Consider the following 22,932-nt stretch of genomic DNA (forward strand, 5'->3'; position numbering starts at 1 on the left):
GGACTGCTAGAGGGGAAGTAGTGCTTTGTGTTCGTATCCGGCTTTTATGTTCAGTTATTCTCACTTTTAATTTTCGTTCCGTTTTCCCAACATACATCTTGCCACATGGGCATTTGATACCATATATGACATTTTGTGAGTTGCAATCCGTCGTATGTCTGAGACTAATTGTGGCTCCTGTAGTTGGATGAGTGAAAGTATTACCCAGTACTATGTTGTTACAATGGGTACAGTTATAACATTTTAAGGTTCCTTTAAACTGATGTGTGCTACTTGGTTCAGGGGGTCAAAAATTGAACCACACCCTGAAACTATGGGCCTGAAGGGTGGATTCAAAATGCTCTTGTGAATTTTTGGGATCATATATAATCATGGACGTCGTGGGAAGGAAGTGATAAGGTATTGTTTAGTTGGCTTGTCTATCCAGTCAAGATCCAGTGTGTTTTGTAGAATTTGTGTTAACAATGTTTGTAGCTCATCAGTTGGGTCTACTTCCAATGGTAGATAGGTATTGGTATCCATTACATGGAGATCCACATTATGCGTGTAGAAGGATGTGTCCATGAGGACCATGGCTTCCCCGTTGTCAGCTGGTTGGATTGTAAGTTCCTTGTTGTTAGCTATGGCTCTTATGATGTTTTTATCTGATTTCATGAGATTATGTTTTTTCACTTTCCTCAAATCCAATGCTTTGATGTCCTTTTTAACCATATTTTCAAAGGTGTCAAGCATCTTGTGTGATACCGGTGGTTGAAATGTACTTTTTGGTTTAAATTTCTTATCCTTGTTAATTTCTGCTGATTGATCAGGTACAATAACATTTGAAAAGAAATGCTTTAAACGCAATGTCCGCATAAACCGGTGGATGCTAACTTCAAGTTGGATTTCATTAGGTGTGTTTGTTGGTACGAATGATAATCCTTTAGTTAGTACCCTTACTTCTTGGGATGAAAGTTGTTTGGATGATATATTAACAATTAAGTTACTGTTTTCCCGCTCCTTAGACTTCTGCCTCCTTTTTCCGCGTCTTGTTGAGCTTGTCCTCCTGAAGTTGCTTTCTGTTGTGGTGGTGGTAATCCTTGGTCCTGGACCTGGGATAAAAAAGCAACCGAGCTTGGTGTTGTTGTTTGATCTGTGATGGTCCTGCGGTTGAGGTAACTCTTGATGTTAATATCTGGACAGGTGGTCTTGTGGAAGAAGTGTCTTTGTCTGAAACCAGACTCTCCTCAGAAGATTGATTTGTCGGTTTCTTATGAGCTAGATTAAACGAGTGCACCTCATACCCACACTATAGGATTATATAACTATGCAGATGACACGCAAATACTCCTTAAACTGGAATGCCCCAAAGACATTTGAAAATCACCAATTTTCAGCTGTCCCAGAGCCGTGGATCAGTGGATGACCAGGAGCCATCTCAAATTGAATGCTTCAAAAACTGAAATACTCACTTGTGGTGATTGGAAACATTACAATCCGCTTGCCGCATGGCCTGATGAACTGGGATCACTGCCTAAAGTATCGAAGGAAGGAAGAAACCTTGGAATGACCATGGACTCCAAGCTGTCGATGACTGCCCAAGTGGATAAACTAGCAAGATCAAGTTTTGCTAATATAAAAACGCTGCGATGAATTTTCCCTCATTTGGGATTTCCACACAAGGTCCAAGCTACCATCTCCCTTCTTCTGTCCAAACTCGATTACGCCAATAGCCTCTACCACAGGTCACCTTTAACGACCATGAAAAGATTACAACGAATTCAGAACTCGGCTGCCAGACTACTCTTGCATATTAAACTGCGAGACCACATCTCCCCTGCCTTAAAAGCCCTGCATTGGTTACCGGTTGCCAGGAGATCCAAATTCAAGCTGCTTTGTATCACCCACAAAGCAAAACATGGAATGGGACCACTCTTCATCAGGAATAAAATCACCAAACACATTCAAAAAAGGAACCTCCGCTCTAAAGGAGCATCTCGCCTCAAAATCCCACCAATCAAGAAAAAAAACATGGGTGGCACATCCTTCTCTGTTCAAGCTGCAAAAATATGGAACTCTTTACCCCCCACCATAAGGTCCACCGACAACCACTTTATCTTCAGAAAACTACTCAAGATTTGGCTCTTTCCCACATAAGCACCATAGGCAAACAGAAATTTACAGCATATCCCTCTGTATACAAGCATTTTTTTCACTATAGATATGTACCTATCTTTGTGCATTACTTCGTATAAACATGTAAAATAATTATGTTGAGAGAAAAAATAATAATAATAATAATAATAATAATAAATAAAATTCATCTTTGGTCTACATGTACATGCTTCCATTGTACATCTATGTACCTTCCATGTACTTGGATCTGTGTGTCTGTTACTATTCTACTGAAAAAGCATACCCAATGCACTACCCTATTTATCATCCTGTGCCTTTATCAATATCTTTAATCTACATATACTTACCTCCTTTATGTAGCTATATACTTTCAATGCAAATATGGATCTATATATTTATCACTTTCTTCTAATTTAGCATTTCCAATGCACTACCCTATTTCTCAGCCTATACTTCGCTCAATATATCTCCTAGCCCAACCTTCTGACTCATCTCATACTTCTTCTACTACTCCTTCCAATGCACTACCCTATCTCTCATCCTATACATCTATCAATATATCTTCTACATCCACTCTCTCATTTATCCCAAACCCCATACCATTACTATGATTGCCAAAATAACCCTTTCTAGACTCTCTCCTACTCTACCCCTCCTTGCATCATCTGACACCTCTTTTACTATACCGATCCCCTAAAAAAACCTTTCTAAACTCTTCCCTCTGAGTCCTCTCCTCCAAAACTCCTTTTTACTCATCCAAAAGCCACCTCCTTCTGATAAGACCGAAAAAAAATCCTTCCCTATTTTATCCCCCCACTATCCTTTTCAATCGAAATTAACAGACTAACATGTTCACTTCTCAAATTCCATATTAAACTATACTAATATACTACCCAAATAACTGAATAACATCCACTATTCAAATTACTTCATATTTTTTTTACTATACTAATTTTCAACAGTAATCCTTTATGGATAAATAAAGTGGCATGCTACTCGCCAGAAAAGCGCTTCAACACCCATCAGGGGTAACAAGTGCTATATGAATGCAAATCTTTCTTCCCCCTTTATCCCTCCACTATCCTTCTCACTCAAAATAACTGACTAATATCCACCACTGAAATGACTTCATATTTCGCCAAAATAATTCACTTCTAATCCTTTGTAGGCTTCCTGAATAGCGTGCGTCAACACAGCGATATATAAATACAAACCTTTGTCCTCCTCTACCCTTCTGCTATCATTCCAAATCCAATTAACTGACTAACCTATCCACCACTTAAAATGTACTTGCATGTTTCACTATCCTAATTCAACACTAATCCCCTATGGGTCCCGGAGTAGCATGCTACTCGCCGAAAAAGCGCTTTGACACCTCGTCAGGGGTAGTAAGTGCTATATAAATGCAATTATAATACAATACAATACAATACATTTGATGAAACGGCTTACTGAAGACATAAAAATCCCTCTTCTTTGTCGCTGTAATTGTGCCACTTCCTCATGAGGTTTGCAATGTACCAAGCAAACCTGTAACCAGTGACCACACAGTTATCATTCTGGGGTGCAACAATAACTGATTCCCAGAGCCCCCTTCGTGTTACAGCTGGCTTCACTAGGCTCCCTCATATGAAAATGTAAAGTAGGGTGAACATGACTTCAGGCATCAGATCAGTAAAGAGCTAAATTTAGTATTTTGATCCAGGCTTTTACATATAGTAAGATATTATAGCATCAACAAACATGCTTACTAGCTGAATACGCTGAAAGCATTTATAGATTAAAGCAGCCTACATGTTTAATAATCAAAACTTGGATAACTTCTCACTAGAACAAGAAAAACTTTAATCTGAAATTGCATTCACAGCCATACTTCAGGTTGAATTGACTTGCATTACATATTTAGCAGAATTCATAAAGTATCTCATCTGAAGGCAAGACTTCCTAAATGTTTTTTTTTTATTATACAAACTGAAATCTCCCCGTGGAAAACGTTAACAACACAGGTGTAAAACATGAATATTTTATAATACCCTGTAGCATCCATTCAGGAAATGTAGGCAGTAATGAAGGTTAAGTGAAAATCAACCTTTCAACAAGAGTTACCTTTAGATTTCCGGCTGCAGTTAACACCGACTTCACAGCTCTCATTCCATAGTCATAGTGAGCCTGCATGGACAGCTGCTCTGAGCACAGTCGGTATGTAGCTACAATTTTCACTGAGAGGGGCCGAGCGGTGACGAACCCGCAGGAGTACAGCACGATTTCTGCAATCATGGCATAGTCTGGCACCATCATGGCCACTGTCCGGAAGAGAGCCTGAAGAAAGGAATGACAGCAGGATGAACACTTTAAAATATATATTCTGCTACTAGAGAGCGAATTTGGTATTGCTGACCTGCCGGCAACTACCCAATAAAAACAGGGTCAATACAGAGTAATGTTGCAGATTTACCACGGTGGAATACCAGTCATTGTTTAACTTGAAGAATACCCGAACTAAAAGCGGACATTTTATGCGGGTCTCATAAAACAACATTCATATTATTAGACACGAGACAATGGCTAGGTTGTGATTCAACTAAAAAGCCTAATATCTACAAGGACAGCGTTCACAGGTGGCTTCAATAAAGAAGGCAGGAAGGGACCATGGATCACAGATAATAGGCTTGTGGTGACTGAAGATATTCTAGTTTAGGGGAGCTGAACTGTGGTCGAGGGCACACAGCCAGGCCAGGTTTTTAGGATTTTCACAGTATGGTTATTGTACAAACAATTCCCCTTAAAAAGAATCATTCATAATTTTGGGTTCCGGAGTAACGTGCTAGTCACCGACAAGAGGGCTATATAAATGCGATTACAATTACAGTATATTAGCCTGAAAATCAGCCATGGTTTTGACCCTCTTGGAACTACGATAAACTACTTTCCCTTAGTGAAAACGGCTCTCCTTTCTGATGATGAGAAAGTCAGGGGATCAAAGGCTTGAGACTCATTCTTTTTTTAACAAAGGTGGTGATATGAAGACCAGGAAAACCACGAAAGGATCGAAAAAGAAAGAAGAAAGCATAGTGGAAAGAAAAAATACTTACTAATAATCTTAGTTCTTCACCATGGGTAGACTCTATGAATTTATAAAGGTAGAATATCTCTGCAGATGTATGAGACCCCGGAACACAACTACTCGATTATTTTTCTTTCCAGTAATGCAAATAAACGCAAAACATGCCAAAAAGGCAACAATTATATCTTACAACCACCTTACTACACATAATACATTTGGATGAACACCACTCTATAAAGAGGAAAGCATACAAACAAACAGGAATGATACTCCCTAAAGGTATCACTAACTAGAGAGGAAAAAATGTACTCTGCTCCTTTAAGAATATTAGAAGTTGCACAATCCTAGCATGGTGACAATTATGCTGTTCGCTTTTGGAGCACATAGAACACTTACATTCTACGGATATTATCACTTTTTATTGCTCCTAAAGCTGTGAGGTGTGCAAGTCTTTTATTAATTCAGGGGACTACCCATGGTGAAGAACTGGAATTACAAGTACGTACATATTTCTTCTTCATCAATGGATTTCCGATGAGATTCATAAAAGGTAGAACACTATCTAAGCAAATAACTTACAAAGACACTCCTGACCCACTGAGGTATCTGTCTTTGAGTCATGCTTCAGACAATGCTTAGGAAAAGTGTGGACTGACCTTCAGGTAGCAGTCTTACGGCTGTCAGATATGGCTACATTTCTCATCAAAGTGGTAGTAGCTGTCTTCCCTATCAAAGAGTGGGACACAGGTGTGCAAGATAAAGGCCTATGAGCTTTCCGTTATCAGGCAATAATGCAACAAAAAATTCAACTGTCTATGGTCTGTTTAGAAGAAGCTAGACCTATCCAAATGGCCCCATAATTTACAAAGAGTTGTTTGACCGTCCCTCCTCAACTGTGGTGAAACTACAGCCCTCATCCTACTGGACTTCTCGGCCACTTTCAACACTGTCTCCCACCGCACCCTGAGTGCCCAATATTCTGGAAAGCAGGTCCGGCCTCATCAGCTGTTTGCTGCTTGGCAGAATGGACATCCACAGAAGGTATGGATACCACCATTTGTAAGGCCAATTTAGTGCAATTAGTATCACTTTTGCTGAGCTAAACTAGGTGAACACCTTGAGAAGAAGTGATATAGGAGAAAAGGGTAGAAACATTCTCTCATCCAACTCTTTGAAAGCACATTTGCAAGAGACTGAGTATGTGGAAATGTGAAGGTGTAGGTAGGGCATTTTGCAATTCCCTCTCATGCAAGTAAATCTATTTCTGGATGACACCAGCAAGAGAAGATGTCTGCCAGTACCTTGTTGTTTAATGCCAAAATGACAGCTATGTTTGTCTGCTTCTCTGTTCTGAAATCTTGGAAGCCAAACCATAGTCAGTCAAATGCTCGTCACTAGCATTTCATGTCAAATGGTTTGAAGTTCCTGAGGGAGCATTCTCAGTTCCCATTCCTCCCTGCTTGTTCAAGTAATACATGGTGGCCATGCTATCTGTCTGTAGAAGAGGAGGGCCATCTTCGATCCCAGGCAGGAAGAATTTTAGAGTCTGTGAACTGCTTGTAATTCCAACAAGTAGATATAGAATCCTCTCTCTACTTGAACTGTGAGATTGCTCATATAAGTTCCCCACCCCTCAGGAGAAGCATCTCTTACCAATGCCTGAAAGATTTAGTAGTAACCAAAAGATGAAATGGAACACCTATGACAAGATTGTCCCTCCTGCACCTCTGGCTTCTAGCTTAAACAGTGTTCAAAGTGAAGTGAATCTTGCCATTCAAGTTGTCTGACTTCTGTCATGACTAATCCTTCAAACATTTATGTAACAGTCTCATATGTAGCATTGCAGACAAGAGAGATGCACTAAGCCATGCATATCAGAAGAAAGTACACCTGATGAACTGAAGCAACCCAGAGGAATAGATATTGCTGGTGGATAGACAGAGATCTTGCCTGAAAAACACAAACATTTCATTTTTTCAGGTCTAGCACCACATCTATTTATAGAATGCTTTGAGCAGGAACCAATGTTAACTTCCTAAAAACTGACACGAAGACCAATTTTGAAGAGCAAGACTATTGTTGGTTAAACATCTTGAATGAATAAACGTGATATGGGGAATGTGGCGGATTTGTAGACGGAATTGGGTGAGACTTTTAATTGAACCATGTGACACGGTGAACAATGTTGTTGCTCAAAAGAAGGGAAAAATGGATAAGGGGGCGGGGGGATGGGTGTGTTGCTCGACATTGACATGCTTAATGTTTGTTTCCATGATGCAAAATGCTAATAAAAATGTTTCCCAAAAAAAAAAAATATCTTGAATGAATGAAAAGACTTTTATATAGCGCATGGCTACCCGGGGGCATCCCAGCGCTGCAGCAGGACTGCGATAGGGAGGGGGGGGGAGCACTCGGGGAAAAAGCCAGGTTTTCAACTGCTTCTGGAAGACCAGGTAATTGGGTTCTTTCCTATGGGCTAGAGGAAGGGAATTCCAGAGCTTGGAAGAGTTGTATGAAAAAAGGCGGCCCCCCGATCTAGACCTTCTGATTCTGGGGACCGTTGCTAGATAGAGGTCGTCCGAGCGGAGACATATAAAGGTCTTATGGGGTCTGACTAGATCCTTGATAAGGGAGGGACCAGTTCCCTTCGGAGATTTGTGGGCAATACACAGTGCCTTAAAGTGGATTCTCTCCTGTACCAGGAGCCAATGGAGGGATCGAAGGGCGGGTTTCGCTGAACATCGGCGGCTCGTACCAGTGAGCAGTCGTGCCGCTGAATTCTGCACAACTTGTAGCTTGTTGATGACAGAAGTAGGGGCACCCAAATAGAGAGAGTTGTTGAGATCTAGCCTAGACAGGACCAGGGCCTGGATCAGAATTTTTTTAGCATGAATGGGAAGCAAGGGGAGGATTTTTTGTGTTGTTCTAAGAATGCCATAGCATGCTGCAGCGGTCTTGCGTGCTTGGGTTTTGAATGAAAGTTCATAGTCCAGCCAAATTCCCAAACTCTTTATTTCAGTTGTGGGGATGGGGGCCGGACCCATTCATGCTGGCCACATGGTGTTTGATTTGAAACTCAGCTGGTTGCCTAACACCATCAGTTCGGTTTTGTCTCCGTTTAGCTTCAGATGGGAGATGCACATCCAGTTGGTGACTTCCTTGAGGCAGGAGTGGAGGTCGATGGGTGACTGTTTGGTCTGATTTAGTTCTACAACCAGCTGAGTATCGTCTGCGTATGTGACAATATGGACCCCATAGGGGGATACAATATCCGCCAACGGGGCCATGTACACATTAAAGAGAGTGGGGCTCAGGGAGGAGCCCTGAGGAACTCCACATTGAAGGGAGAGGGGTTTGGAGAGGGTGTCTCCTTTAAAAACTTGAAAAGGGCTATTTTCAAGAAGACTGTAGCCATGCCAAGGCTAACCCTGAAACTCCAGTTTTCTTGAGACGGTGAACCAGAATGTGGTGGTTCACAGTGTCAAAGGCTGTGCTGAGGTCAAGGAGTATAATGGCAGAGGACCCTCCCTGGTCAATCATTTTCCTGGCGTTCTCCACCACTGAAAGAAGAGCGGTTTCGGTACCCTGATGGGGCCGAAAGCCAGTTTGGGAGGAGTGAAGATGACCTTGGGATTCGAGAAAAGCTGAGAGTGAGTTGTTGACGTGTTTTTATGCCAGTTTACTGATGCAGGGGAGAAGCGAAATGGGGCGATCGTTGCCCAGTTCCGCAGGGTCAAGGTGAGTTTTTTTTAGAAGAGCCTTGACCAGAGCGTTTTTCCATTCTGCAGGAACTGAGCCGGCTGCTAGTGAGATGTTAATTAGGTGGGTAATGAAGGGAGTGATAGTGGGTAGAACTTTTTGAGAATGTTGAGTGGTGCGGGGTCAATTGGAGACTTTTAACAGCAGATAGTATAGGAAAGAGAGATTACTGTGTGAGAGGGGTGAGGATGTCTAAGCCAGTGTGGTTTTCGTTATGTTCCGAGTCTCTGCGTTGGGGTAGGGAAGGAGTGTCAAGGAGAGGGATATGCTTCAAAATGTTTTGAATTTTAGACTGGAAGAAGTCTGCTATTTTATTGCAGAATTTGCCCGAAGGATCGGGCGCAGTTTTAGTATCTGAAAGTTTTAATAGCTGTTTAACGATGAGGAACGATTCTCTGGAGGGGTTGGTTGATTGAGATCGTTTTTGTTCGTAGTAGGTGGCCTGGGCAGTCTTTATCTTGGCTTTATAAGTTGCTATGGCTGACCTATACTCTGCTTTTTTTCCGGGAGCGAAGTCTTTCCTCCAAGTTCTTTCTAATCTTTTTGCGTTTTGTTTCAACTGACAAAGCTTGGGCGTAAACCAGGCATGTTTGTTGGGACCAGGTTTCTCCCGGATTTATATTTTGGGGAGCACGGTGTTTAGGGAATTTTCAATCCAATTAGTGAAGTCCTTGTAGGAGGTGGAAGGGTTATCATTGAAGGTAGGTCTAGTGTTTTCTGTGAGGGTCCATTCTTCTACCGAGAGTTTTGACCAGGGACGAGTTTTAGTGGGCACTGACAATATTGGGGGAGGGGAAGACATTTTTGGAGGGTTCCAAAGGAAAGGGACTAGAAAGTGATCGGACTAGATGTATCTTCTGAAATAGCTGGTAGGATGCAAGATCTGAGACTAAGTCGGTTGCATGATGGTCCAACGGATCATCAAAGTGGAGATTAAGGTCTCCAAGGATGGTGAAGAACAAGTTACTTACCTTCGGTAACGCTGTTTCTGGTAGATACAATATCTGCCTGTGGATTCCTCACTTTGTGAATATCCCCCTGCGCCAGCAACATTCGGAAATTCTTTTTGTAGCTTCGCGCCGACGTGGACTCGGACGTCATAGAGGCACAGCATCGCTCGCGACTCCGCTGACGTCACCAACACCTATATTAGGCCCACGCCGGCGTGATGACATCAATTCCGCCCTTTTTTTCGTGCCTTCGAGGCACACGGATGGACCAATGACAGTAGACATATACACAGTATACGCAGTACAAATTTCAAGGTAACACACACAGTGTGAAGCAAATGCAATAAAACATTTAAAATAAACAACTCCTTGACAATAAAATAAATACATAATAAAAACACTGGCATAGAAGAGTGGACAACAGGGAGGCGGGTGGGTCAGTGAGGAATCCACAGGCAGATATTGTATCTACCAGAAAAAGCGTTACCGAAGGTAAGTAACTTGTCCTTCTGATAGATACATCTGCTGTGTGGATTCCTCACCTTGTGAATAGAGTCCCACAGCAGTCCCCACTCCCGGAGGAGGGTATCCACTCTTCTAGACCAAGAAATCCTGGAGAACAGAGCGTGCAAAGTGACCGTCCCTCCTCACCTCGGAATCCAAGCAGTAATGCTTCGCGAAAGTGTGGAGGGAAGACCAAGTTGCCGCCCTACAAATATCCTCTACAGGAACACCTCTAGCCAATGCAGAGGTTGACGACTTAGCTCTAGTAGAATGAGCCCTTATACCCTCTGGAGGTTCCTTACCGGCCAAAGAGTAGCAGATCTTTATACAGAGGACGATCCATCTTGATAAAGTTCTTTTATGGACCGCTCTTCCTCTCTTGCAGCCAGCAAAGCCAATGAAGAGCTGGTCATCCAACGACAATCTTTAGATCTGTCCAGATAAAAAGATACCACCCTCTTGGGGTCCAGACGGTGTAATCTCTCCTCCTCCTTGGAAGGGTGTGGGGGAGGATAAAAGGTAGGGAGGGTAACAGATTGCCCAAGGTGGAAAGGAGTCACCACCTTAGGCAGAAAAGCAGCCCTGGTCCTAAGAACCATTCGATCAGCATGAATGGACAAGAAAGGGGGCTTGGAACTAAGAGCTTGAAGCTCACTTACCCTCCTTCCCGAGGTTATTGCAACGAGGAAAACTGTCTTAAGAGTCAAAAGCCTCATAGGACATTCATGGAGAGGCTCAAAGGGAGCACCCATCAGAAAGGTCAAAACAAGATTTAAGTCCCACTGAGGCACAATAAAAGGAGTAGGAGGGAACTTATTCGTGAGGCCCTTCAAAAACCTTAAAACCACAGGAGATTTAAAAAGAGATGGCTGGTCAGGCAAACAGAGAAATGCCGACAGCGCTGAAAGATAGCCCTTCACTGTGGCAACAGCAAGCACCTGTTGCGCCAGAGAAAGGGCAAACTGGAGAACATCAGACAAATGGGCTCTCAAAGGGTCTATAGATTTCTCCCCACACTAAACGACAAATTTTGACCACCTATAAGAATAGATGGACTTAGTGGAGTCACGCCTGGCTGACAAGATGACATCCACCACGTCAGGAGGGAGAGAAAAAGAACTCAGGTTTCCCCGTTCAATCTCCAGGCATGAAGGTGTAAGGTCTGGAGGTGGGGCTGTAGAACCTGCCCCTCCATCTGGGAGAGGAGGTCTGCCCTGTGAGGGAGACGGAGCGGCGGGTGAGAGGAGAGGTGGAGAAGGTCTGAGTACCACACCCTTCTTGGCCAATCCGGGGCGACCAATATGACTTGGGCCCGGTCTTGGCGAATTTTCCTCAGAACCCAAGGAATCAAAGGTATGGGAGGAAACGCATAAAGGAGTTGCGAGCCCCAACTCAACTGAAACGCGTCCCCCAAGGCTCCTTGCATCGGATACTGGATACTGCAGAATAACGGGCAGTGAGCATTCTCTTGAGTGACAAAAAGGTCCACCTGAGGAGTCCCCCACGTCCGAAAGACGTGACGAACTACCTCCGTATGAAGCCTTCACTCGTGGTCAGCAGAGAACTGCCGACTGAGACTGTCTGCCTGAACGTTCTGAACTCCTGCCAGATGATTTGCCATCAGACAAATCTGATGGTCCTCAACCCAGGACCAGAGACGCAGAGCCTCTCTGCAGAGACACTGCAACCCCACTCCTCCCTGCTTGTTGATGTACCACATCGCGGTCGTGTTGTCCGTCCGGACCTGAACTGACCGCCCGCGAAGGGAAGGGAGGAAGGCCTTGAGTGCCAGACGTATCGCCCGTAATTTCAGCAGGTTGATGTGAAGCAACCTTTCCTCTGGAGACCAAAGACCCTTGACCTCCAGGTCTCCCAGATGAGCACCCCACCCTAGAGTGGATGCATCCGTTATTACCGTGGCCACCGATGGAGGAAGTTGAAAAGGCTTTCCTTGCGACAGATTGCCTTCCACGCTCCACCAAGACAGATCCACTGCAGTTTCTCTGGAGATCCTCACTGACTCCCTGAGATCTCCGTTGTACTGATACCACTGCCTGCGGAGGCACCACTGGAGTGCCCTCATGTGCCAGCGTGCATGGTTGACCAACAGAATGCAAAAAGCCATCAGACCAAGCAGGCGAAGAACCTTCAGGACTGGAACGACCGCTCCATTGTAGAACAAAGGAATCATTTCCTGAATGTCGCGAATCCTTTGAGGTGGAGGGAATGCACGACAAACAGTAGTGTCCAGTACCGCACCTATGAACAGGTTGCGCTGGGAGGGCACCAGGTGAGACTTGGGTACATTTATCGAAAAACCCAACTTGTGCAACATCTGAGTTGTCTCCTGCAGATGATGGAGCTGCTTCTCCGGCGACTCCGCTTTGATCAGCCAGTCGTCCAGATACAGAAATACAGGTATCCCCGACCTCCTGAGATGTGCTGCCACCACAGCCATCACCTTGGTGAAGACTCGAGGCGCAGTAGTAAGACCGAACAGAAGGACCACAAACTGGTAGTGTTGCGACCCAACTGTAAAACGGAGATACTTTCTGTGCGACTTCAAGATGGGAATATGAAAATACGCATCCAGCAAGTCGATCGACACCATCCAGTCTTTTTCTAGCAGCGCTTGAAGAACCTGTGCAAGAGTGAGCCTCTTGAACTTTTCCTGTTTCAGGTAAAGGTTCAAGATCCTGAGATCCAGAATTGGCCGAAGCCCGCCATCCTTCTTGGGGATCAGGAAATACCGGGAGTAGCACCCCTGACCCCTTTCCTGCTCTGGAACCACCTCTATCGCACCTTTTCGAAACAGTGCCAGGACTTCTTCCTGCAGGAGAAGCAGGTGGTCCTCCGAACAATAACCCTGGCAAGGAGGGTAATTTGGGGGAAACTCCCGAAAGGGAAGAGCATACCCACATTCCCTACAAGATTGAGAACCCAAAGATCCAATGTTATCAATTCCCAATCTTGTAGGAAATGGGTAAGCCGGCCCCCCACTGGGCCCACATGATCCGGAATAGCGGATCTAGGGCTGCTTTGCTGCGTTGGCAGGGGGCTGGGACGGGGAAGAGGAGGAGATTTGACGGCCTCGAGAACGGCCTCTCTGCTTGTCCCTATAAGATCTGCACAGCGTGTTCTGCTGCTGCTGAGGTTGTTGCTACGTAGATTTGTAGGATCGAAATGAAGATCTACTAAATCCTCTAGTACGCCTTCCAAAAGTACCCCTGGTCTGAAGGCCCAACGACTTAGCAGTCGCCCTGCTGTCTTTAAAACGTTCTAAAGCAGCATCTGCCTTCTTCCCAAACAAACCAGATTAGTCGAATGGTAGATCCATCAATGCAGACTGGACATCAGTTGAAAATTCAGACAATTTCAGCCATGCAGCTCTCCTCGTGGCAACCGAAGAGCCTATGATCCTCGCCACAGAATCTGCAGTGTCTAAACCACTCTGTATCACTTGCCTTGCTGCAGCCTGAGTGTCAGAGATAACCTCCTGGAAGTCCTTTCTATCATATCCCGGTATCTTTGGCACTAACTGCTTTACAGTGTCCATTAGTGCGTGAATGTAACGACCCATCAGACTGGTCACGTTTGTGGACTTTAATGCCATGCTGGCAGAAGAGAAAACTTTTTTAGCAGCCTGATCCTGCTTTCTCGACTTCTTTTCAGCTGGAACTTGAGGAAAAGCTCCTATTGATCGTTTGGAACAGGCAGCTTGTACCACCAAACTCTCAGGTAGAGGGTGAGTGGATACAAATTCTGGGTCATCTGGAGCAGTCCTGTACCTTCTGGCAACAGCTCTAGACACAGCTGGAGTTGACAATGGTTTCTTCCAAACCTCTAAAATAGGATCTCTAAGGGCATCATTAAAGGGCAGCAATGGTTCAGTCACCGATGAGGGAGAGTGAAGAACCTCTGTGAGTAGATGTGATTTGAACTCAGCAGTAGGTAAAGCAATGTTCAACAAATTTGCTGCTTTTTTAATTACAACGTGGTAAGGAGCCACATCTTTAGAGGGTTCGTCAGTCACTGAAACCAAATCCCACTCAGGGGACAGTTCAAGACCACTGGCCACCGAAAGATCCTCATAAGGGTCCTCAGGATCCTGAAGCTCACCCTCCTCCAAATACTCCTCACGATAGCTCTCTTCTTCCATCAGCCTCTGAGCTTCACGTCTCGACCTATGCTTCACTTTCGAAGCCGTCGGATCCACTATCGACTCCGTCTAAGCCGGAGCTGGCGCCGAGCCCGACGACGGCCGAGGAAGACTTCCACGACGTCGTTCTGGATTCGGCATCTGAGATGATGGAATCGGCGTCTAAGATTCGGTGTCGTCGACTTCGGCGTCGATGGCTTCGGAGTCGAAGGCCTCGCCGGTGTCGGAAGATGCCAATGCGGCGCCGGAGCCGGCATAAATGGCATAAAGGGCGCAGGGGCATAGGTTTGAGGGACACCCAAACCAAATGCCATCGGACCCGTGGGACCAACAGGAATCCCAGAGGGGTACATAGCCCTGGAGTAGATGCCATACATTGCATTCAGAAAATGCGTCGGATCCTGACCTGGAGCCGGGAAGGCCGGGTACGAACCCCCAGGCGGCTCTTGAGGGCATGGAGTCGATACGACATCGACCTCCTCTTCCGGCTGGTGCACCGGAGTCGATAGACCTTCAGGCAACGGAGCCTCTCCCTCTCCAACCATCTCCTCCTCACCTTCATCCTCCCGATCCGGAGAATGGGATGGAACCGGAGACGGATTCGCTGTTTGCTTCGGAGAACCAGGCGAATTCGCATGCGACGCCTCACCTCCGGCGTCATGTTCTTCTGAAGCCGAAGACATCACTTCTTTTTCTACCAGCTTCACCTGCGCCTTCAGTTTAGAACCTGAGTCCTTCTTTGAACGATGTCGGGATTCATGAGATCTTTTTCTATGCTTCTTTTTTGATGATTTTGAAGCATGAGCCGAGGATGAATCCGAACGCGACCTCGAGTGAGATCTTGACCTCGAGCGTCGAGTCCGCGACTTCGATTTCTTCTTTTCTTTACTTCCTTTAAGCTTAGCAACGATAAGCTTAGCTTCTCTCTCCCGGAGGGCCTTAGGAGTCATCTTTTTACAGGATCAGCAGTCTTCGACATCGTGGTCGGAGCTAAGACACCATAAACAGCATTCATGCGGATCCGTAATGGACATGGTCCTGCCGCATTCTCCACAGGCTTTAAAACCAGTTTTCTTCGAAGACATGATGAAAGAAGAAATAAAGGAATACTAACAATACAGAGTAACAAACTTTCAGTAAAAGCTATGGACGATCCCTAGAAAACCGTTAGCGTCGACGACGCGGAAAAAAGGGAACTGATGTCATCACGCCGGCGTGGGCCTAATATAGGCGTCGGTGACGTCAGCTGAGTCGCGAGCGATGCCGTGCCTCTATGATGTCCGAGTCCACGTCGGCGCGAAGCTACGAAAAGAATTTCCGAATGTTGCTGGCGCAGGGGGATATTCACAAGGTGAGGAATCCACACGGCAGATGTATCTATCAGAAATTAGCTGTACTACTGGCAATGGAGATTACTGCTTCTATTAGTGACTGAGAAGACTGGTTCAGAGCTCCGGGAGGACGATATATGAGAAGGCCTGAGAAGGTGAGTGTGGGGGAGAAATGGACATTCTCACAATCTAATAGGGGACTGCCCAGTAGCTGACAGGTCAACTGGTCCTTATGGATAATAGCAATCCCGGCCTAGCAATAATAGCAATCTAGGGCTTGTATAATGTCAGGGTCTGAGCAAGGGGTAAGCCACATCTCTGTGAGAAAGAGTACCTCGGGTGATAGGTCCTCCAGGAGTAAGGAGATTTCTATGTTGTGTTTAGGTAGGGATCTGCAGTTGAGCAAATGAAATTTGAAAGGTATTCCAGGGTCTGAATTGGGCAAGCCCAAGGGAGTGCATTTATAGGAGCAGAGAGTGCACTTGCTGTAGTCTTTTGTGAGGGATAGTGGGTGGGTGCGTGTGTGTTTATTCATATGTTTCAGCTCTTCACTGGTATGATGTCGGCCCTTGATGGTGGGGCAAACAGGGATCCTGGCCCGAGGACCCGGCCTAGCATGGACGGGCACAGATGGGCTTGCCTTTGGCGCGCCTTCGGTGTGCAAGCGGCGCGCCCGCTGGGTGTGTCCGCTGCGCGTCGAGGAGTGCATTGGCTATTATCCGCTTTGTGAGCAGCTAGACTGCTAACCTGCGTGAACCGTAAGTGGAGTCCTTCCGGGGTGTCTGGTCGGGTCTTTGATGTAAAGGTGCCTTCATCAGCCAGTCCACAAGGTAAGGATAAATGTACATCTACAGCGTGTGCAGAAACACTGGAACCACTGCTTTGACATTGGAGACATTTCTGGGAACTGACTTCAGGCCAAAAGACTGTATCTTGTACTGGAAACATCTCTTTCAGATCTTGAAGCATAGAAAAGCTCTGTGTTTTGTGAAAACGAGTACTTGATAATATGTATCTTGACAGTCTAAAGCACCCATCCAATTCCCTTGCTGCTGGTGAGGAAAGAAGCAATTGTTGCTTTATCCCTTTGCTTACCTTCTTGAGGTATAAGTTGAAACTCTTGCTTCCAACCCATCCTCTTGATTAGGAAACAGTCAGAATATACACCTTTGTTATGGTGCCTTTTGGAAACAAGTTATATTACCTTCTTCTTCAGCAGTGATTGAAATTCCTGTGTCATTTATTCAGGTCTAGCATCACATCTATTTATAGAATGCTTTGAGCAGGAACCAATGTTAACTTCCTAAAAACTAAAATGTAGTAGAACACGCACAACACGGTGAATGAAGTTTTCAACAAATTGTAGCGTGCCTCGGAGGTATCAATCTCTGGTCATATGTGTGTACTAAAATGAATTGAAGCATAGCATTTCCTGAATTAGGAAATGTCCCTCTAAGCACAGCTGAAAGAGATCGCTGGAAACGATATTTGCAAGTTTGATCCAAAACGTTTTCAAACGAAAGAATAAGATAATCCAAGGTGAGTTGTAATTGCTTGTAGATTTATTTATATGTGAATTCTCAGGTGACGATATTCAATTCAACATATCGTATTTATGCTTCAAAAATTACATATATCCAACATTCTTAGTTGTCCCAATGCATTTCGGGCAATGATGCGCCCTTCATCAGGGGAAATCTAAACAAGAAGATAATATGGACATAATGAAGGACCACTAGGTTATTAATGTAATTGCCCACTGCTCAATAGTGCTCAAAAAAAGTGTGCCAGGTGAAGAGTGTCATTATCAAAGTGTGCTCGGCATTCACGGTGTGTTAAGTGCTAAATCGTGAATCATGCTAGTCTGTACCAACAGATACTTCAATATGTGTCTGGAAACCGAGTTGTGAAAGGTCAAAACAGGCAGAAAGTGAAAAATTAAAAGCACGTGCTGACGAAGTAAAAGCACATGTGGTGTGAAAGATATAATCGGAAACTGTGATCTGGTAACCAAGTGACAGACGTTTACCCAACTTCTCAATGCTTAAATGCGATTAAACGCAAAGACGCGTTAATGGTGTGTCAAAAACAAGCAAAATGTAAAAAATGAAAAGAGAGTGCCAACTAAGTTAAAAACACAGGTGGTGTAAATCATATGAACGGTAACTGTAATCTGTTAACCAAGGGGCGGACGTTTACCGTCCTTCTCGATGCTTCATGAGGTATTAGAGCGTAAGTGTGCTTAAACACGAGAACGTGTTAATGGTGCAAGCATGCTGTTGTGAATTCCAAAAGTTTACGACTGCAAGAGGCTTACCTAGGGTGTCCGGGGGACCCGGTGCTTATCATGTGACTGGTGCCGACTGTGCTTCAGTGCGGTCTTGCAAAACTCGAATGAGACGGAAGGGAATAAAATAAACAAACATGAACATGGAAAGCAGACAGGTGTATGTGCCTGAGGCGTAAAAACAGGGCCATCTTGACAAGGTGATAGGAACAAAAGTGAAAAGTAAAACAGAACCACGCATGAAAATGGGAACCATATTGACGGCGGTTGAGTAAAACAGAAGTTAAAGATGTAACAGACTAGTGCACATGAATCATACCGAACAACTAAAATCAGTGATCAAAAAGTAGGGCGACATCACCGTTGATAGTAAACATGTGGCGGGAATGATGGTACAAAGAAATAGGTGCGCTCCCTAATGCGGGTTTACGTAAGTATGTGTAGCACAGTGGGTTCAAAAAACACCACAAGGGTAACAAAGTCTGATAAACATAAAAGCAACCAAGTTTCAGAACAACAAGCTGGCTGTTGTGTGTAAAAATACACGCAGTAGAATCATGTATGGTGGATCATAAATAGCAAGTAAATTCCATTCGGTCATTGAGACCCCTGGGTTTTATGATGTCCAAAAAATTAATCCAATAGTTCTCTTTGTAACAAAAAATTATTGTTGGCTCTACCTTCAATTTTGGCAAATACTTCCAAAACCGTGAATTTCAACTGTGCAATGTTATGATTGTTCTCTGCAAAATGAACAGCTATCACAGACGACTTAAGATTTTTGGTGCGGATGTTACTTTTGTGTTTGTGTATACGGGTTTTGATTTTCCTCTCAGTTTTGCCCACATATGCAAGGCCACATGGGCATTTAAGCAAATAAATTACGTTTGTCATGTCGTAATTAGCAGTCACTTGTAGATGGATTGGAGTGCCCTTCATGGGATGCATGATGATTGTGCCCTTGATAAGGTTGTTGCAATTGCTACAGTTGTAACAAGGTGACAAGCCTTTGTAAACTGTCCTTGTACGCTCGCTTGTCAGGGGTTGTCTGATCAATTCTTGAATGTTTTTACCTCTAGTGTATGCGAACATGGGCGTGTCTTTGAAGATCCCTTTGAAGTTCGGTTCTAAGGCTAAGATGGACCAGTGTTTGCGAATGGATTGTTTGAAAAATGGCTCATGGTCGAATACTTAGATACTATTACCGTTCGTTGGTGATCTTGTTTAGTAGCTTGAGACAACAGGTCAGTCCAGGTTTTGTTTGAAATTCTCGCCTTAGCTAGTTCGAGGATTTTAACGGGATATCCACATTATTGGAATCTTTGAAGCATGGTGTTATGCAATCTGGTAAAACTACCTTATGGTTGGTTCCCTCATATTATCATTGCTTTATCATTGTTTGTAGATTTTCTCCCCTGACGAAAGGCTATTATAGCCAGAAATGCATTGGGAGAAATATGTAAAACGCTTTGATTGTCGCAGTCAAAGTTACATTTGATGTCCTGATATAAAGACAACAATATCAATCATTGAATAAATGATCTATGTATGCATCGTACTATTGAAGATTAAAGCATTTGTTTACATGTTTTATCAAACAATTTAAATACCCATTTCGGGGGCTCTACGCCACACATATATTGTCAGCTCAAATAGATTGACAGATAAAAAAAAAAATTACAGTACAATACAAACATTACTGAACATAATACGCTTTTGATAACAAGTGAAAAGATCTATTATACTTAAAATGGTTGGCACCTTTTTTCAGGCCTAGAGTTAAACAAGTTCTTGCACACTTGAAACTTCTTCATGTATTATTTAAGCCCCTCATTGAACAGTATCACAATGAGATACCTACTCATTTCCTACAATTAGGTTACAGTTTGAAGATGGCACACAGGAAGAATAAAAGATGCACCCTCTTGGAGGAGAGCGAGATACTTCCTCTAGTAAAGGACAGTGTTGGTTCGCACAGGTAAACCCAGTGAGGCAGTGAAGTGAGGCATGGGCGGGTCCGGCGGGATAGTGGAATTCGACAGACGACGGGATAGTGAGAAGTAAATAAAACCACATACCTTGCGCTCGCCGCATCACCGAGTCAGCGATATGGTGAGAGCAAGGCAAGTGGTTTTATTTATTTATTTTTGACCATCCCGTCATATGTCAAATTCCACTATTTTTTGAGAATCGCAATTTGAGAATTGCAAAAAGGGACGTACGTAGAAAATCGAAATTTTTTAGGAAAATGTCTTAGTTTTCCTTAATTGCGATTCGCAAATTGCGAAATCGCAATTAGGGAATACTTTCCCATTCATTTCTATGGGCCAGGAGGCCCATAGGAATGAATGTGAAGTAATTCTCAATTTGCGATTCGCAATTTGAGAATTGCAAATTGAGAATAATTTCAAGGGTGCAAGGATGTCATAAGGACACCCTGATGCACCCCTGAAATAAACATGTGTGCGCATATGGCGCACATACATGGCATAAGGGCATGTATGTGCACCACATGGCATCTTTACAAATGCAAAAAAGTGCATTTGTGAAAGAAATCGCAAATTACCACCAACTTGAAGTTGGTGGTAATTGGAAATGAAGTTATTGTCATTCAGTCTTCTATGTATGAATGCGTCTGTGCAGTATCTGCGGCCCATAAGTTACATGACTCTCCTGTAGAAAAACTCGTTTGCAGTACAGAGGAGGTACGGGGCTTCCAATTTCAGGCCACAACGCCACCCTTCTACTGTGATTTACTAGTTCCATTCCCTCCTTTCTTAAATTATAAGGTTGTGACAATAGAAAGAGCCCAAATAAATCACATCGTGGAACTCCCTTTACCAAGTCAAACCCGCTCATGGTCGACAACAAAAGAAGTACTGGTTTGGTGTGCTCTGGCAAGCATGTCAGAGCGAGACCCTTTGGGGAGGAATCATAGGTCTAATGGCTTCAAAGCCCACATAAGGTATTTCTTCCCATTTAATGAAATGTGTACAGTATGAAATCTGTTGAATGTCAGGTGCTATGCGCTAATGAAATGCGAACCCTTACCCACAGGCTAATGCCATCCACTTGTTCTTAGTGGGTTTTTTTTTAAAAGAAAGGTAAAATACACAATGGAATATAGGGCACCAAACATCTTGTGTGGACAAACAACATGATCGTATATTTGTAGGTGGTGAGTCTTGCCCAGGAGCTAGTAATGGACACGTTGGACACACATTGCAAAGAAACATGGACTCTTGAGAGCTGGTTCAGTTTAAAGCCAGGTACATGTACACTATGACATGAGTAATTATTTTTCTCGAGTCTCTCGTAAAAGCTGAGGTTCATTTCTCTTTGAGAACCAGACCCCTGTCCAATTACCCTTCAGCCCCATCTCTCCAGGGCAGGAGGCTGATGACCTCTATGTTTAGACCTCGAGGAGTTATACCATGAAGGTGGTGCTACAAGGAGCTTCACGAGTCCGCCTCTGCAGTTGTTCTTGTGATGTGCACGCTGGTTTGACCCATTTCATCCAGGAATGCTTCCAAAAGTGAAGCTGTGAAACTTCTTTATAAATATCCTTTTTAGGGACATTGTTGATTTGGTGAAATCAAAGAAATGAAAAAAACGCATTTGGGGAGAACTACATAGTGCTAAATAAGATAGAAGAAAGTGAAAATCAGTAAGAATGAAAATAAACCTATTTCAAACGTGGCATGCCACTTCTTTCTGGGGCAGATTATCCATGGACTATGTAACATAATAAATACAGTAACATTTGTTCTAACATTTACAACCTAATAGAGCAGTAGAGGGAGGACAGTATTTTAAACGAATGTCACATTTAAACAATTTTGCGTTAAGTGGACACACACATATATTCTAATGTGAATATTGAGCTCCTATACTGATAAACAATGCTTAAACAGCTGTTAGGATTACTCTGAAAAAAGATAGCCACACTGCCCCTACCTTGAGATTGTCCGGAAGCTCTGAACGCCCAGCATACCCGGGATTCATTGTTATGAAGACCGCACACGTGGGATTCAGTTTCAGTTCGGTTCCTTCAAACACCAATAAGGAAGACCCTGCACTGATACCTAGAAACAGAGATTAAATCAGTGTCAAGTGTCTACACAAAACTACCTTTTGTTGTATGCAAAGTAGTACTGCAGTGATACTACTCACTACAAAATGCATTTTAAAGATCTACAGGTGGAATCTCCACCTCCATCTCTCCTTTTTTTTTTTTTTTTTTATCTTTTTTTTTTTTTTTTTTTTTAGTCCTCATATCCACCATGGTTTTTGAAAGCCATTTAGAATAAGCATCAGACAAGTTTACACAGTATAGTAACTGGAAGGAATCATTTCATTCGAGAGGAGAGCCACAGATCCCGCAACTGTCTCAGCTTGAAATTCTTTTAGGCTACCAGTGGGGAGGCCTACTGCTGGGCCAGGGCCGGGATATAACCGGATACGATTGAGTTGGCACCATAGTAGTATAATCATTGGACCCGGGGGGGAAAAAAAAAAAATAAAAAAAAAAAAACCCCGGGTCTTTATTGAGACCATACAATCGAATGCCAAAAGGTCCTTTTGCATTGGTTTCCTGATCTGGCTAGATCTATGCGTGCAGTCTGTAGCGTTGATGTCAGCCAGTCCCCGTGGGAAGGGGGGATGGAATCCTTCCATCTCCTGCAGATCTCTCTTCTTGCTAAAAGGATCGTGTAGAAGACCAGGTTTCTAGCTATGTTTTTAGTTGTCCTCAAAACTCCAAA

The 22,932-nt window shown here is 43.9% G+C and overlaps 1 protein-coding gene across 1 annotated transcript in view; it reads right to left on the reverse strand.

The window, feature by feature from the left end:
* The window catches only part of DNAH7 (dynein axonemal heavy chain 7), a 2,019,015-nt gene that overhangs the window by 1,331,230 nt on the left and 664,853 nt on the right, over window positions 1–22,932 (reverse strand). Inside the window, exons 26-27 of the mRNA XM_078680414.1 lie at window positions 22,127–22,254; window positions 4,222–4,434 (exon numbers count right to left, since the gene is read on the reverse strand). Of these exons, the coding sequence (XP_078536540.1) occupies window positions 4,222–4,434; window positions 22,127–22,254 (341 nt within the window). The remainder of the gene's footprint in view (window positions 1–4,221; window positions 4,435–22,126; window positions 22,255–22,932) is intronic.

This window comes from Lissotriton helveticus, chromosome 3_1 (genome assembly GCF_964261635.1).
Source record: "Lissotriton helveticus chromosome 3_1, aLisHel1.1, whole genome shotgun sequence".
Taxonomy (NCBI): Eukaryota; Metazoa; Chordata; class Amphibia; order Caudata; family Salamandridae; genus Lissotriton; species Lissotriton helveticus.